Genomic DNA, 15,034 nt, shown 5'->3' on the forward strand with positions numbered 1-15,034 from the left:
TCTATGTATCCATTCCGCACCCCACCCATACATATTTACCCCACTCATCCCCCTAATCTACATATCTTGGGAAATTAAGGGGCACTTTAGCACAGCCAATCCACCTAACCCGCACATCATTGGACTGCGGGAGGAAATCGGAGCACCTGGAGGAAACCCACGCAAACACAGGGGGAATGTGCAAACTCCACACAGTCACCTAAGGCTGAAATCGAACCTGGGTCTCTGGTGCCGTGAGGCAGCAGTGCTAACCACCGTGCCACCATGCCCCCCATCATGGCACTCCCTCAAGCTATAAGCCAGTGACCTGTTCTGGGAATAACTAGCTATGGAAAGAGACAGAAGTCTGTCTTGTGCATCGCTAGGTGTGGGAAGAGAATTGGAAACTGTTGATGTACTGGCTGTGTTGAATGACCACCAGGGTATGATGAAACCTGCTCTTTTGAGACCCTCAGGTTCAGGTGGCCCAGCTAAGCAGACCCGGAATGGCCCCATTCTCAGGGTTATGAGTGTTGGACACGGTGGACCCGGACGATTCTGCAATGAAGACAGAGGAGCTTACAACAGCTGGCCAGTGTCAGAAGGAGTTAAAGTTAAAGTCTATTTATTAGTCACAAATAAGGCTTACATTAACACTGCAATGAAGTTACTGTGAAATTCTCCCAGTCACCACACTCTGGCACCTGTTCGGGTCAATGCACCAAACCAGCACGTCTTTCAGAACGCAGGGGGGAACCGGCGCACCCAAAGGAAACCCATGCAGACACAGGGAGAACATGCAAATTCCACACAGACAGTGACTCAAGCCAGGAATCGAACCCGGGTCCCTGACGCTGTGAAGCAGCAGTGCTAACCACTGTGCTACCATGCTGCCCCTAAGTCGTGCAAACTTCGCCCCCGCTTCATGAGAAGGATTCAATAGTGTTTCTGCCCGGTTTCGAAACAGGGACTTTTCGCATGTGAGGCGAACGTGATAACCACTACACTACAGAAGCCTCTGGGAAGAGGGTTTCTATTGAGGAAGGCAACAGGAAATCACCTCATGCTTCCCTTTAACCAAGTCATGTGGGTGGCATCGTGGCACAGTGGTTAGCATTGCTGCCTCACAGCTCCAAGGACCCATGTTCGATTCCTGGCTTGGGTCACTGTCTGTGAGGAGTTTGCACATTCTCCCCAGTGTCTCCGGGTGCTCCGGTTCCCTCCCACAGTCCCAAAGACGTGCTGGTTAGGTGCATTGGCTGTGTTAAATTCTCCCTCAGTGTAACCCAAACAGATGCTGGAGTGTGGCGACTAGGGGATTTTCACAGTAACTTCATTGCAGTGTTAATGTAAGCCTACTTGTGACACTAATAAATACACTTAAACTTTAGCATATGGACAGTACAAACAATTCTGATCAAGACAAGGGCAAAATACTGCGGATGCTGGAATCTGAAACAAAAACAGAAAATGCTGGAAAATCTCAGCAGGTCTGACAGCATCTGAGGAGAGAGGATACAGTCAGACCTGATGAAGGGTCATCCTGACTCGAAACGTTGGCTCTATTCTCTCTGCACAGATACGGACAGATAGAAATCATAGAAATCATAGAAACCCTACAGTGCAGAAGGAGGCCATTCGGCCCATCGAGTCTGCACCGACCACAATCCCACCCAGGCCCTACCCCCACATATTTACCCGCTAATCCCTCTAACCTACGCATCTCAGGGGCAATTTTAACCTGGCCAATCAACCTAACCCGCACATCTTTGGACTGTGGGAGGAAACCGGAGCACCCGGAGGAAACCCACGCAGACACGAGGAGAATGTGCAAACTCCACACAGACAGTGACCCAAGCCGGGAATCGAACTCGGGACCCTGGAGCTGTGAAGCAGCAGTGCCAACCACTGTGCTACCGTGCCGCCCTGCTGAGATTTTCCAGCATTTTCTATTTTTGTTTCTGATCAAGACGACTGCGGGGCTGGCATCACTTGTGTCAAGATCATTCTCAGTACGAATGTCCATGATCTGCAGGTGGACCTGAACCGTCACCATGCCAACCAGAATAGCGACGTCGTCCACTGTTAGATGATCAGAAAGCTTGAGAAAAAGGTTTGTTCAGTGTTGCCACTAGACATGGCACTAACAGACGCGGGTGAAAAGTTGATATAGGATGAGAAAGCTGCTGGATTACCTCAGTTGGCCTCAGGCCAATTAGAATGAATTTAAAAATCAGCCAGGGGTCCTGCTGTTGGTCAGGATCTCAATGGGGACATGTTTTAAGGTTTAAGTAAGTTTGCGGACGACATGAAGATTGCTGGAGTTGCGGATAGTGATGAACATCGTCAGAGAATACAGCAGGATATAGATAGGCTGGAACATTGGGCGGAGAAATGGCAGATGGAATTTAATCCAGATAAATGCAAAGTGATGCATTTCGGTAGATCTAATGTAAGGGGGAGCTATACAATAAATGGCAGAACCATCAGGAGTATAGACACACAGAGGGACCCGGGTGTACAAGTCCACAGATCCTTAAAGGTGGCAGCACAGATGGAGAGGGTGGTGAAGAGGGCATATGGCATGCTTGCCTTTATTGGACAGGGCATAGAATATAAAAGTTGGCATATGATGTTGCGGCTGTATAGAACGATGGTTAGGCCACATTTTGAATACTGCGTCCAGTTCTGGTCGCCACACTACCAGAAGGACGAGGAGGCTTTGGAGAGAGTACAGAGAAGGTTTACCAGGATGTTGCCTGGTATGGGGGTCTCAGCTATGAGGAGAGATTAGGTAAACTGGGGTTGTTCTCCCTGGAAAGACGGAGGATGAGGGGCGACCTAATAGAGGTGTATAAAATTATGAAGGGCATAGATAGAGTGAACAGTGGGAAGCTGTTTCCCAGGTCGGAGGTGACGAACACAAGGGGTCATGGGTTCAAGGTGAAGGGGGCAAGGTTCAACACAGATGTCAGGGGGAAGTATTTTACACAGAGGGTGGTGGGGGCCTGGAATGCACTGCCAAGCAAGGTGATTGAGGCGGACACGCTGGGATCGTTTAAGACTTATCTAGATAACCACATGAACAGAGGGATACAAAAGAATGGTCTAGTGGGGCACATGAGCGGCGCAGGCTTGTAGGGCAGAAGGGCCTGTTCCTGTGCTGTATTGTTCTTTGTTTTTAAAGTTAATTTATTAGTGTCACAAGTAGGCTTACATTAACACTGCAATGAAGTAACTGTGAAAATCCCCAAGTGGTCTGCGGCGCCTGTTCAGGTACACTGAGGGAGAATTTAGCATGGCCAATGCACCTAACCAGCACGTCTTTCAGACTGTGGGAGGAAACCGGAGCATCCGGAGGAAACCCACACAGACACGGGGAGAATGTGTATCCTCACAGTTCCATATCAATCTGAAACTCACACATGGTGCACGGCCACTTGGGGGTGGGGACATTGAACCACCAACCAGTTCCATAGCACAGAAAGGAGGTCATTCGGCCCATCGTGCCCGTGCTGGCACTTTGAAAGAGCTGTTCCAATCATCCCACTCCCCTGTTCTTTCCCCATTGAGAAAAATAAGAAATGTTGGAAACATTGCAGCAACCCAAGTGATTTTTTTTATTAATACAGCGCTCGGTGCGATCTGATATTGAAACAGCTCGATGATACCACCTGGTGTTGAAACCATATTACAGACTGTCCTGGTCTCAGGGTTGATTTTACCCGGGGACTTGCGTTCATGCTGCGGGGCTGAGCTGCACTCCGCTCAGCAAGGTGGCGATGGGCTGTAACCCCGCCCCTTGAGGGCCGTGGTGGTGCTGTAACCCCGCCCCTTGAGGGCAGAGGTGGCGTCTTAACTCCGCCCCTTGAGGGCCGAGCGGCTGCTGAAAATCCGCCCCTTGAGGGCCAGACGCACGCGCGTCAATGACGTGTCAAACCCCAAACGCCAGTCATAAGTCGATACGCATGCGCTGTTGCCCCTGTCGGGCGCGCGGTGCTGGTCCCGGGAGCGTGCGCAGGCGGGAGCGGGAGCGCGGGAGGACTTGCGGGAGCGCGGGAGGTCTGGCCGGTGCGGGGAGAGAGAGAGAGAGCGAGCGAGCGAAGAGGCGGTGACGGCGGCCGGGGCCTGTCACTGAGGGTGAGGATGCGGAGGCCGCGAGCATGGAGACCCTGAAAGTGAAGGACAGGATCCTGGAGAACATCTCGCTGTCGGTGAAGCAGGTGAGAGAGAGGCCGGAGCCGGCGGCAACCTTCCCCAGCCCCGGGTCTGGCAGAGCCGGGCGGATCCGTGAACCTGCCGCTGAGTGTTGGTGCTCCCGGCCTGGCAGGGCGTTGTGTACAGAGAGAACTGGGCACCGAACCCCTTCTGTTTCACTCTGCCGGATTCCTGCCTCCTGTCCCACCCTTCTCCACATAAACTGCAAACTAGTCTCCAGTACATAACTGGGAGCTCCATCTTCCATCCACTTGGTGGAAACAGGATCCATGATGTGGATTGATGGGCTGAATGGCCTTTACTTGTTCCCGGCTTAATTCTATGGCTACGCTAGTCTTAAAAAGGGCTACCTCTGTTCTGGTGCATTGTCAGAGGTTGGCAAACCTACCAGGGATGATTAAGAAAAAGATCCAACTCTAAATCTTAATTAAAAGGTTCCTTGATCCAACTCTAAATCTTAATTTTAAAAAATCCCTTCATCCAACTCTAAATTTTAATTTGCATATAGTCTACACCACTTACACTGCCCATGTTTGCCTTTATTTGGGCAAATGGGGCTAATCATTGCCATTGAAATAAATTACAACAGTGCTGCTTTAAGACACATTAAGTGTTATAGATCAGTTGCTCCAGTGGTGGTTTATCGCAGTGGTGGGTTATCGCAGTAATGGCTTTGGAGTGTGTGGTCAAAGATGAGGGATGGGAGGTGCAGCCTTTGTCATGTTAATGTTGGCATCACTCATCACAATGATGCTGTTAACTTGTGCGCCAACAAATATTTCTGCACACTAATTAATGGCACAATATTGGTTTTAACAATGCTGTTTAATTTGCCCCTTTTAAGTCCCAAGATGTGTGAGTTAGGTGGGCTGGCCATGCTAACTTGCCCTTTAGTGTCCAGAGATGTGTAGGTTAGATGGATTAGCCATTGGAAATGCACAGGGTTACGGGGTTGGGCGGGGGTGTGGGCCTTGGGTGGGATACTCTTTGAGTTGGTGCAGTCTCGTTGGGCTAAACGGCTTCTTTCTGCACTGTAGGTATTCTAAGATATGGACAGGGTGAATAGGAAGTGCTTTTGAATTGATTAGCAGAAACCGCTAGGCAGTCTTATGGTTTGCCACTCATGATTTAGAGCAGGCAAATTGTGTGAACAACCTACTGACTAAAAGTGGGGGGAGAGTGTACTCTGTCCAGATCATTGTAAACTTTCTGTGTGGCTCCTTCATGTATTGTACATCACATTGACATCTTTTGAAGTGAAGGTTGAGGGTGCTGGACAGTAGAGTGCCATCAGTCATCTTGGTTCCACAGTTGACTTGTCTAAATTTGCTAAATTTTTTTGAGGAATGTTAATGCTTTAGATTGGGAGACTTTCTATTTTAAGCACCCATTGTCAGCATCAAGCATGCTCAGGTCAGGTACAGAACAGGTTAGATACAGAGTAAAGATCCACCGACACTGCTCATTCCGAGGTCTGTACAGCTCAGTGTGGGCTAGTTTGGGAATAAAGTTCCATTTGCACTTCAGCATCAAATCAGTTATCGCATAGTTAGATCCAAAACTGTCAGATACAGTATGGATTAGTTCATGAAGCTTCCTTTACACTGTCCCTGTATGGGATGGTCCCAGAGATGAAAGGCCACCATGAAAGGTGGCATGGTGGCACTGCTGCCTCACAGCACCAGGGACCCAGGTTCAATTCCGGCCTCGGGTCACTGTCTGTGTGGAGTTTGCACATTCTCCCCGTGTCTGCGTGGGTTTCCTCCGGATTCTCTGGTTTTTTCCCACACTCCAAAGATGTGCGGGTTAGGTTGATTGGCCATGATAAATTGACCCTAGTGTCAGGAGATTAACAGGGTAAATATGTTGAGATACGGGGATAGGGCTTGGGTGAGATTGTGGTCGGTGCTGACTTGATGTGCTGAATGGTATCCTTCCAAGCTGTAGGGATTCTATGATGTTAAAAATTCCTAAATTAGGCTTGTTTTTCCATTATTGCATGCATCCCCTCCAGCAGAGATTTAATTTTTATACTTTAAAAATTCTCTGCCTCTTAACTTCATTTGGGGGCAAACAACATAGGTCTTGTAATCTGAATGTCATTGCCCTCCAGAGCTGCCAACAAACATCCAAACCCCCACACAAAGATGAGAAACACTAGCCCCAAGGGTATTGGATCTGGCGATGTGGTTTTTTTCCCTGCTGGTGATTTTTTGTTTATGATCTGTCGTCATATTTAAAACAACATTGCTGTCCACTACCCACCCTCTACCACTGCCCAAGGGTAAATGTGTTGCATTGTGATCTGTACCAACCAGTAAGGCCCTAGGTTCATTTTCTGATTTGTGCTGTGCTTAGCTGGTTCATGCCTTTAATAGGCAGCGATGTCCACGTTTTGAAGCATAGTTAACATATATTTTTCCAGGAGCAATCCTGCGGAACACTCCTGTGCAATTACACAGAAATACAGTGCCTAGATTGAAATCAGGCAGTCTCAGAAATGTTCAAACAGAGCAATCAACTTTGCAGACGGAACAAAGAAATATCTGGAACAGCTGCTGGAGGCTGAATGCACATGTCCTCAAGCAGAGTCAGTCATGAGTTAGTTTAGTTTCTGCATCAGTGTTGTATAGAAAAGCATTCCGAGAGGGGGAGGATTCTGAGCTTTACCAGTTTTAAAGGTCACCTGTCAATCTGCCGATGTACACAACAGGTGAATGGCCTCCTTGAATTCGGCACATGGCGTCAGTGAACAGTTTTCTCCATTAACCATTGGTGCTATAACCTGACCTCATTTTGTATTGAGAAAAACTGTTGTTGCTGGGGTGACACTTGCCAATTTCCACCTTCCAGACCTTGCTGGGAACTAGCTGCGTGAAGCTGGGTCTGTGTATCTACAAATCGAAGTGAACTCCATTGCCAAATAACGTCTGTACGCATTGTAATCCGGAGTGTGAATAGTCTATATAATATTCATTCTTAAACAGCGTAGGCACTGGCTCTACATGCGCAACACTGCAGGGGATCAGAACTAATTTTAAAATTAGCAAGTATGAATAGAATGACATTGGAGTAAAGTATATGTGTTCCAACTTGTGTGTACACAATTTTTAAGTGCAATTTATTGATAACAAGGATAAGTTTAGCCGTATAGTGGGAGAAAGGAATTTGGAATTCATTGAAGATTGGTTTGCATATTTGAAAGATGGATATAGGCTTCAATAACACTTGAGAAAGTGGACACAGGTCCACTTATTTAACTAGATGCAGTAGCACTGGTGACTGCACATTCAGCAATTGTTCTATACGGTTGAAAGGCACGTTCTTGAATATCTCTAACTGGGGAATAATAAATAATGGGGCAAATCACAAGAAACTGGCCATTTGGCTCATAAAATCCATGCTGCTGTTCTTCCCCCTCTGAGCCATCTAATCTGATTCAATTCCACTTTCTTCTTCACTCTCTTTCTGTATTCTTCTTTGGCAACATCTGTCAGGTTTCTGTTCAAAGGAATTCATGGACTCTACTGCAATGGTTTCCATGAATTTCATGTTCCAGCCATGTTTTGTGCAACAAACTTATTTTAACACCCTCATCAATCCTTTTTGTGACCATCTTAAAATAGCGCGCACTCATTACTGTCCCAAATTAGTAGCAAGATTCCTGTCACAATTTGTGTTATCATAACCTTCAAGACCCCTATTGAGTCGTCACTTAACGTCAGTGCTCGCTCCAGTGTAGATAAAGATCCAAATTTCTTGACTATCTCTTCATAACTGCAGTCCTTTATCCATTGTAACATTCAATTGGATCTATTTTAATAGGGTACCAAAATTATCCAATATTTCCAACTGTACTCTTAAGCCTCAAACAAGTTCAACCTTATATCATTTTGCTTTGGTCCAAACCCAATGATGCAGTTAGGTTTTTATAACTTTTAAGTACTTGCACTGATTCCCTTTTAATGGTTTAGGTATCTGCACTTCAAAGCCTCTCGTCTCCTCTATTCCATTTAACAATTTGTTATTTAAGATGTATTTTATCTTCCTTATTTTCTTTTCACTGTCAAAGCGATTTATTTTCCCTGCACTGAACTGTACCTGCCAATGGCTAAACTTCTCTTTAAAGAGCACCATCATTGCTGAGTGCTCGCCATCGACATCTCGACGGTCATCATTGGCTACTAGTAGCTTAGCTGGACCAACTGCATCAGTTGGTTACCAGAGCAGGGTACAAGCTGGATAATCTGGCAGGTGGCTCACGTCCTAACACACCCAGGCCTATCTGACCTTGTCAAGCTTGAGTCCACAGGGTGATGAAATACTCACAATTTGTCTAGATACACAGTACCTAGAGTACACAGCAACAATATTCAAGAAACTTGACACTATCCTGGTTGTGGCCAGTCACTTGATTGGTGCCCTTGGATTGGTTTACATTACCTCCACCACTGGTACACTGTCTGCATGCAGTATGTAAGATCTCACTAAAAGTTATTCCAGCTGTAACTCCCTATCTTGTAGCCTCTAACACTACGAAGTACAATATCATAGGAATATCATCATCATCACATCTCCTTCCAACATTGTACGTTGGAATAGATTTTCCTGCTCCCAACACCCAGGGGAATTAGATTCCCTGGGCATAGCAACTGCATAAGATCCAGTTTAAACTTTCTGTCCATTTTTCAATTAATTGAGATTGTAGGTTATCTTTGCCTGATTTTCCCTGTGTTTACTTAGCTCAAGCTCTTGAGTGCTGGTGAATCTAAACCAGTATCTTTAAGGAGCGGGACATCTGGAGATATCTTGTCAAAGAGATGTGCGATGGTGTTTGTGAACTTTTCCTGGCAGCACTGAAACACTAGAATAGTTCTGGAGCATAATCCTAGCTCATTAATCGTGGAATAAAAATAGAAAATGCTGGAAGTACACAACAGGTCTGATAGTATTTGAACAGGGGGAAAAAAAAAGTCATGTCAACAGATCTGTTCTGTTTAGTTCCTGACAGACCTGCCCTGGATTTCCAGCATTCTCTGTTCTAATTCGGAATTTCTAGCAGTTGTTTGTTTTTAATCTTGGGTTGATAATCTTATAGACAAGAGAGTGGGAGGTATTAGAGGAAAAACTGTCTTTCCACCTCTGCTAGTTTTGTATTGAATTGGACAGTAATTGCATTAGTTTATTAATGATAACAATATCACTAGACAGCCTCTGCTGCTGTCTGGCATTGTTTGAATTTTGGTTCAGTGTTTTAAACCAGTTTATTTCTTAGATTACAGATCTTTTCTTCCTTTCTATTTAGTGAATTGATGGAAAACTGACATTGTCGGAAGGGCGCGATGGGGAAGAGAGAGAAAGAGGAGGAGGTGTAGTAATAGCAATGCCTGGAATCTACTTTATCCCCAGTAGTTTCTGTGGCTTCTACCTCTCTCCCATTTACATGTGCAAAATTTGGGGGAAATTACATTTGGTATCTTCTGCAAAAAGTAGTGTGTAGCAATGCAGGGCTTCTCAGAAGTAGGAACTGGGTAATGGGACAAGTACCATACAAAAGATGACTCCAGAGAGTAGCTGTCTCTACCGCGGCTACGTTCACGGCCGGATGTCCCTGGAGAGGGAGCATGCGGTGTCCACGGGCGCGGTTGATGCCTTCCGCGCCCGCTGGGCACCGCAGGGGTTGGGGTGCGTTATTGACCCTAATAATCACATTTTAATTTGATGTTTTTAAGTTTCCTTTGTACTTTGATTTCTGTTCGGGCTGTTCCCCCTCCTTTTTGGGGAGCTGCCCCTTTTACTTTGTCCTGACTTAATCTGAGTTTGTTTATTTGATTTGACCTAAAAAGAGGGCAACAGTAAAATCATTCACCAGCATCTGCTGTGGTTAGGATCTGACAATAAGGTCACCAATGTTGAATATCGAAGGTTGTAAAGTATCTAATTGAAAGATGAGGTGCCCTTCCTTGCGTTGAACATCATTTAGAATTGTGTGAAAAGCTGAGTTCAGAGTGGAGAGAGGATTAAAATGACCAACAGGCAGAAGTTGAGGGCCATATCTGCAGCAAATGGATCAGAGTTATTCTGCAAACTGATCACTGATTGGGTTTTGTGGTTTCCCCAAAGTAGAGGACACTGCTTTATGAGCAGGGTGTATGGTCTCCTAAATGGAAAGATGTACAAGTCAATCACTGTTTAGAACATAGAACAGTACAGCACAGAACAGGCCCTTCGGCCCACGATGTTGTGCCGAGCTTTATCTGAAACCAAGATCAAGCTATCCCACTCCCTATCATCCTGGTGTGCTCCATGTGCCTATCCAATAACCGCTTAAATGTTCCCAAAGTGCCTGACTCCACTATCACTGCAGGCAGTCCATTCCACACCCCAACCACTCTCTGCGTAAAGAACCTACCTCTGATATCCTTCCTGTATCTCCCACCACGAACCCTATAGTTATTCCCCCTTGTAATAGCTCCATCCACCCGAGGAAATAGTCTTTGAACGTTCACTCTATCTATCCCCTTCATCATTTTATAAACCTCTATTAAGTCTCCCCTCAGCCTCCTCCGCTCCAGAGAGAACAGCCCTAGCTCCCTCAACCTTTCCTCATAAGACCTACCCTCCAAACCAGGCAGCATCCTGGTAAATCTCCTCTGCACTCTTTCCAGCACTTCCACATCCTTCTTATAGTGAGGTGACCAGAACTGCACACAATATTCCAAATGTGGTCTCACCAAGGTCCTGTACAGTTGCAGCATAACCCCACGGCTCTTAAACTCCAACCCCCTGTTAATAAAAGCTAACACACTATAGGCCTTCTTCACAGCTCTATCCACTTGAGTGGCAACCTTTAGAGATGTTTCATCCGGCAGACGGTGTTTGGGGTCCTGGACAGTGCATAGGGTAGGTGCTCTATCTCTCGCATCGGAAGGTGAGGGGATATTGGATGATTGAAGAGTGAATCAGGGTTCGTTCTGCACAGATGCTACTTGACTTGCTGAGTACTTCCAGCATTTTCTGTTTTTTTTCCAGATTCCCAGGCTCTGTTAGTTTTAATGGAACTAAGTAATTCTGGTTTTTTTAACGCCTGAATCAGAATTTGTAGCAAGGTGTTTTTAGCCATGTGAAATCTAATCACACAAAGGGCGGAATTCTCCCCATAAAAGTCTTGAGTGCCGAATCGGTCTGAAAACTGGAGTAAATGTTTTTCTCAGTGGGAGTTCAGAGAAGAATCTCCCACACTCTGCGCACTGCAGCATGCACTAATGTAAATCATGTGAAAAACCAGGGGGCGATTCCTGCTGGAGAGGCCGGCAGCATGGTGCTGAGTGCGCCACTGCGCATGCACCGATCTGTCAGCACCGAGATCGGAGCATGCGCAGTGGCCCCACACTGCCAGCCTCCCAATTGCTGGCCAGCTCAATCACTGGCCAGCCCCATGACCCCCCCCCCCCCCGCAATGCCAGCCCTTCGCGCACACACACACACACCCGCCCCCCACACCCCCAAGCAGGCCCGGGCCCAGCCCCCACCCTTCCTTCTGCAGGCTGCCTGAAAGTGGGGAGCTATAGTAATCCCAGCTGGAGTGAACCGCTCTGGCGCAGGGGAGATGCTAGCGGGCCCAGACGCTTAAGTCCCAGGGCCTGCTAATTGTATTTAAAATATATTTAAATTGGGCTTTAAATAATTCATGCGGCACCCGCCGGTTTTCTGCGCGGATGTTTTGCCACCAGATATCTAGCGCTGGGAGGCGCTATCAGGGTGGGATAGCGCCAGTACGGATCCCGCGGATTGGGCACTGCTGGAATCTCCCAGACCGCTGCGTTTAAAAATTAGCGCCGCGGGATGGGAGAATCGCCCCCGAAATCCCTGCAAGGTGCAAGTGTTTTTCAATCATTTTTCTTTTACAAAATGAATAATTTCTTGGAAACTCCCACTCATTTTGTGTCGGAAAGAGCTGCAGGTTCTTGGAATCTGAAACAAGATCAAAATAAGTTGGAAATGTGTCAGAATTTTAAAAAAAAGACTTCTAACATTTCTAGTGTAGCTCATTAATAAGAATAGGTCCGCCTCTGAATCATCTGTTTCGATCATTTCTGAATTGTCTGTCTGATTAATGGCCCTCCCAACATTTTTACATTATATATTTCAAAATTACTTCATTGAGGTTGTGAAAGGCACATGGCATGACTTTTGCTTGCTAGTTCCTTTCTCTTATTCCTTGTAAGTAATCAGCAGGGAGCATAGACTGGAATTTTATTTTTCATCCCCAGCTGCTCTGAAGCAGCATGTACATGGTCCATTTCAGGGCAAAAAGGAAGAGAATAGAACATTTTGTCACCACATTTAGATGTCCTTTCCTCGTAACAGCTGAGGGTTTGTTCTTTCCCAACATGCCAACCTCCGGCACGATGGGAGAGCTGTTTGCAGTTATTGTGCAAAGCTGTGTAAATGTTTCAAATTCTGTTCACATACTGTAATTTTGTTCCCCCAGTTTGGCTCCTTGAGCATTGCGTATGGGGTTGTGGTTGAAGGATGGCGTGTGACTGAGCATGTTAGGAGTTTTTTGCCGGTGTCAGCCTTTCCCTGTGTTGGTTAACTACCCGACCTCAGCTCCGAGCTGAGATCAGCAGCTCTCTAACTGGGGGAGAGTGGCATGTCCTTCACAATGTCACTGGTTCCTCTGGTATGGCAGATTTATATCCAGGAGCACTATCACATGCCCATGTTCAATGTAGACAGCATGCCTTTTACAGTGTATGATGTATGTATGATGTACAGTGTATGATGGGGAACATATCCCTACCTTTTAGGCCTACCTATAACCCTCCATCCTATTAAGTCCCATGTACTCATCCAGGAGTCTCTTAAAAGACCCTATTGAGTTTGCCTCCACCACCACTGACGGCAGTGTATGATGTTTACAGTGTAGGCAGGTTAGAGGGTGTTCAGTGTTACTCTTTTGTAACTGCTTAGAGTAAATTAGTTTTATTTGATGTTAGATCACCAGTCGAGCATTGGGTATAACAAGTATAAGACTCTGGCTGGAAACTAAGCCTGTGTGCAACTTAGAAAGATCATAGAAACCCTACAGTGCAGAAGGAGGCCATTCGGCCCATCGAGTCTGCACCGACCACAATCCCACCCAGGCCCTACCCCCACATATTTACCCGCTAATCCCTCTAACCTACGCATCTCAGGACTCTTAAGGGGCAATTTATAACCTGGCCAATCAACCTAACCCGCACATCTTTGGACTGTGGGAGGAAACCGGAGCACCCGGAGGAAACCCACGCAGACACGAGGAGAATGTGCAAACTTCAAAGAACAAAATCTGATTCCAGTTCTCAACACTTTAAATTGTATTCCCCCACTCTTTTGGAGGTTCCTTGGTTGGGTTTTACAGCTCTCTGAAAGTGGCAGTCACCCTAACTGTTCCTGCAGTGACCTAGTCCTGAGGACCGCTGCAGATGTCTCTGTTAGGAGTCTAACAACGCCAGGTTAAAGTCCAACAGGTTTATTTGGTAGCAAACGCCACTCGGCATTTCCACATGATGTCTCTGTTCATGGAGAGCATTGTGACACTCATGGGGATCTTGGTCACTAATCAGTTCCATCTTAAATACTGATGAAATCATTACAATTTGAAACATCTGATATTACTGCAAAGCCTTAGATCACTGGCTGTGATCTATCCAAACGTCAATTCAAATAAAACAAAAACCCTCTATTTTAACATGGATAGGGTTAGTGCACACTTGAATCGAGTAGACCTCTACACAATGTTTGGTCAGTGCAGTAACGGACATGGCACATCGTTTTTTATCACATTGGTGCACCACTTTGGGAAAGAGGCCGAGACGTGAATTCTGATTCCCTCCCTTCCTGACTTTGATCGTGTGTTTAATCTGTTATTTTCAAATGGAGAATTGAAGAATGCCAACTTAAATGAAATAATTTAGATCCAGACTTGCCGCAGTGCTGGCCTGTGGTTTGGGCCTGCCTGCGTTAGATTCATGGAGAAACCCGGGGGATAATGAAGAGCAATCACTGACTTTAGTGAATCGGTGATTGTGTAGTTGTCATGTGATTGACAGTGTTTTGGAAGTGAGTCACGTACCTCTTGCCTATACTTGGCAGAATAATGTGATTCACATACATTTGTCCCCAGCGCAGAAATATCTGTGTGTTAAATACTGTAGGTGAGATTAAAGTGGCAAATAAAGTTGACTGGAATCCATAACAACTTTACACAGACAATTACCAGAGTAAATGGGGTATAGAAACATAGAAAAACTACAGCACAAAACAGGCCCTTCGGCCCCACAAGTTGTGCCAAACATATCCCTACCTTTTAGGCCTCCCTATGACCCTCCATCCTATTAAGTCCCGTGTACTCATCCAGGAGTCTCTTAAAATACCCTATTGAGTTTGCCTCCACCACCACTGACGGCAGCCGATTCCACTTGCCCACCACCCTCTGTGTGAAAAACTTCCCCCTAACATTTCCCCTGTACCTACCCCCCAGCACCTTAAACCTGTGTCCTCTCGGAGCAGCCATTTCCACTTATGTGTTAGAAACAGCTGCATGATCAAGGCCTCCCTAATTTATTTTCTATCAACCTGATAAATGATAGAGTTATTGACTAATTTAAACCATCAATCTCTCGCAATTAGCCCAGTGGTTTGGAAACTAAGGTCCGCAGACTTAGATTCTCAGAATGTCAGTGACACAGTGGGTGAACACCCATCATGCCATGATTGAGTGGTGGCCAGAGGACATCTTACCACACCACTCTGCCCACCTCCATCACCACAGTGGGTTCCCGTTCCTGCC

The 15,034-nt window shown here is 46.2% G+C and overlaps 1 protein-coding gene and 1 non-coding gene across 3 annotated transcripts in view; one reads left to right on the forward strand and one right to left on the reverse strand.

Moving 5' to 3' along the window:
* Positions 1-922: 922 nt before the first annotated feature.
* Positions 923-995, reverse strand: trnav-cac (transfer RNA valine (anticodon CAC)). The gene has a single exon. It is a non-coding gene; the product is annotated as a tRNA-Val (tRNA).
* Positions 996-3,933: 2,938 nt separating this feature from the next.
* plekhm2 (pleckstrin homology domain containing, family M (with RUN domain) member 2) overlaps positions 3,934-15,034 on the forward strand; it is a 58,656-nt gene continuing 47,555 nt past the window's right edge. Inside the window, exon 1 of one of the 2 annotated variants that reach the window (XM_078238995.1) lies at positions 3,934-4,202. In XM_078238995.1, the coding sequence (XP_078095121.1) occupies positions 4,143-4,202 (60 nt within the window). In that variant the 5' untranslated portion in view covers positions 3,934-4,142. The remainder of the gene's footprint in view (positions 4,203-15,034) is intronic. The other variant, XM_078238994.1, reaches the window with a different exon arrangement.

The sequence above is a fragment of the Mustelus asterias genome, chromosome 22, assembly GCF_964213995.1.
Source record: "Mustelus asterias chromosome 22, sMusAst1.hap1.1, whole genome shotgun sequence".
Lineage (NCBI taxonomy): Eukaryota > Metazoa > Chordata > Chondrichthyes > Carcharhiniformes > Triakidae > Mustelus > Mustelus asterias.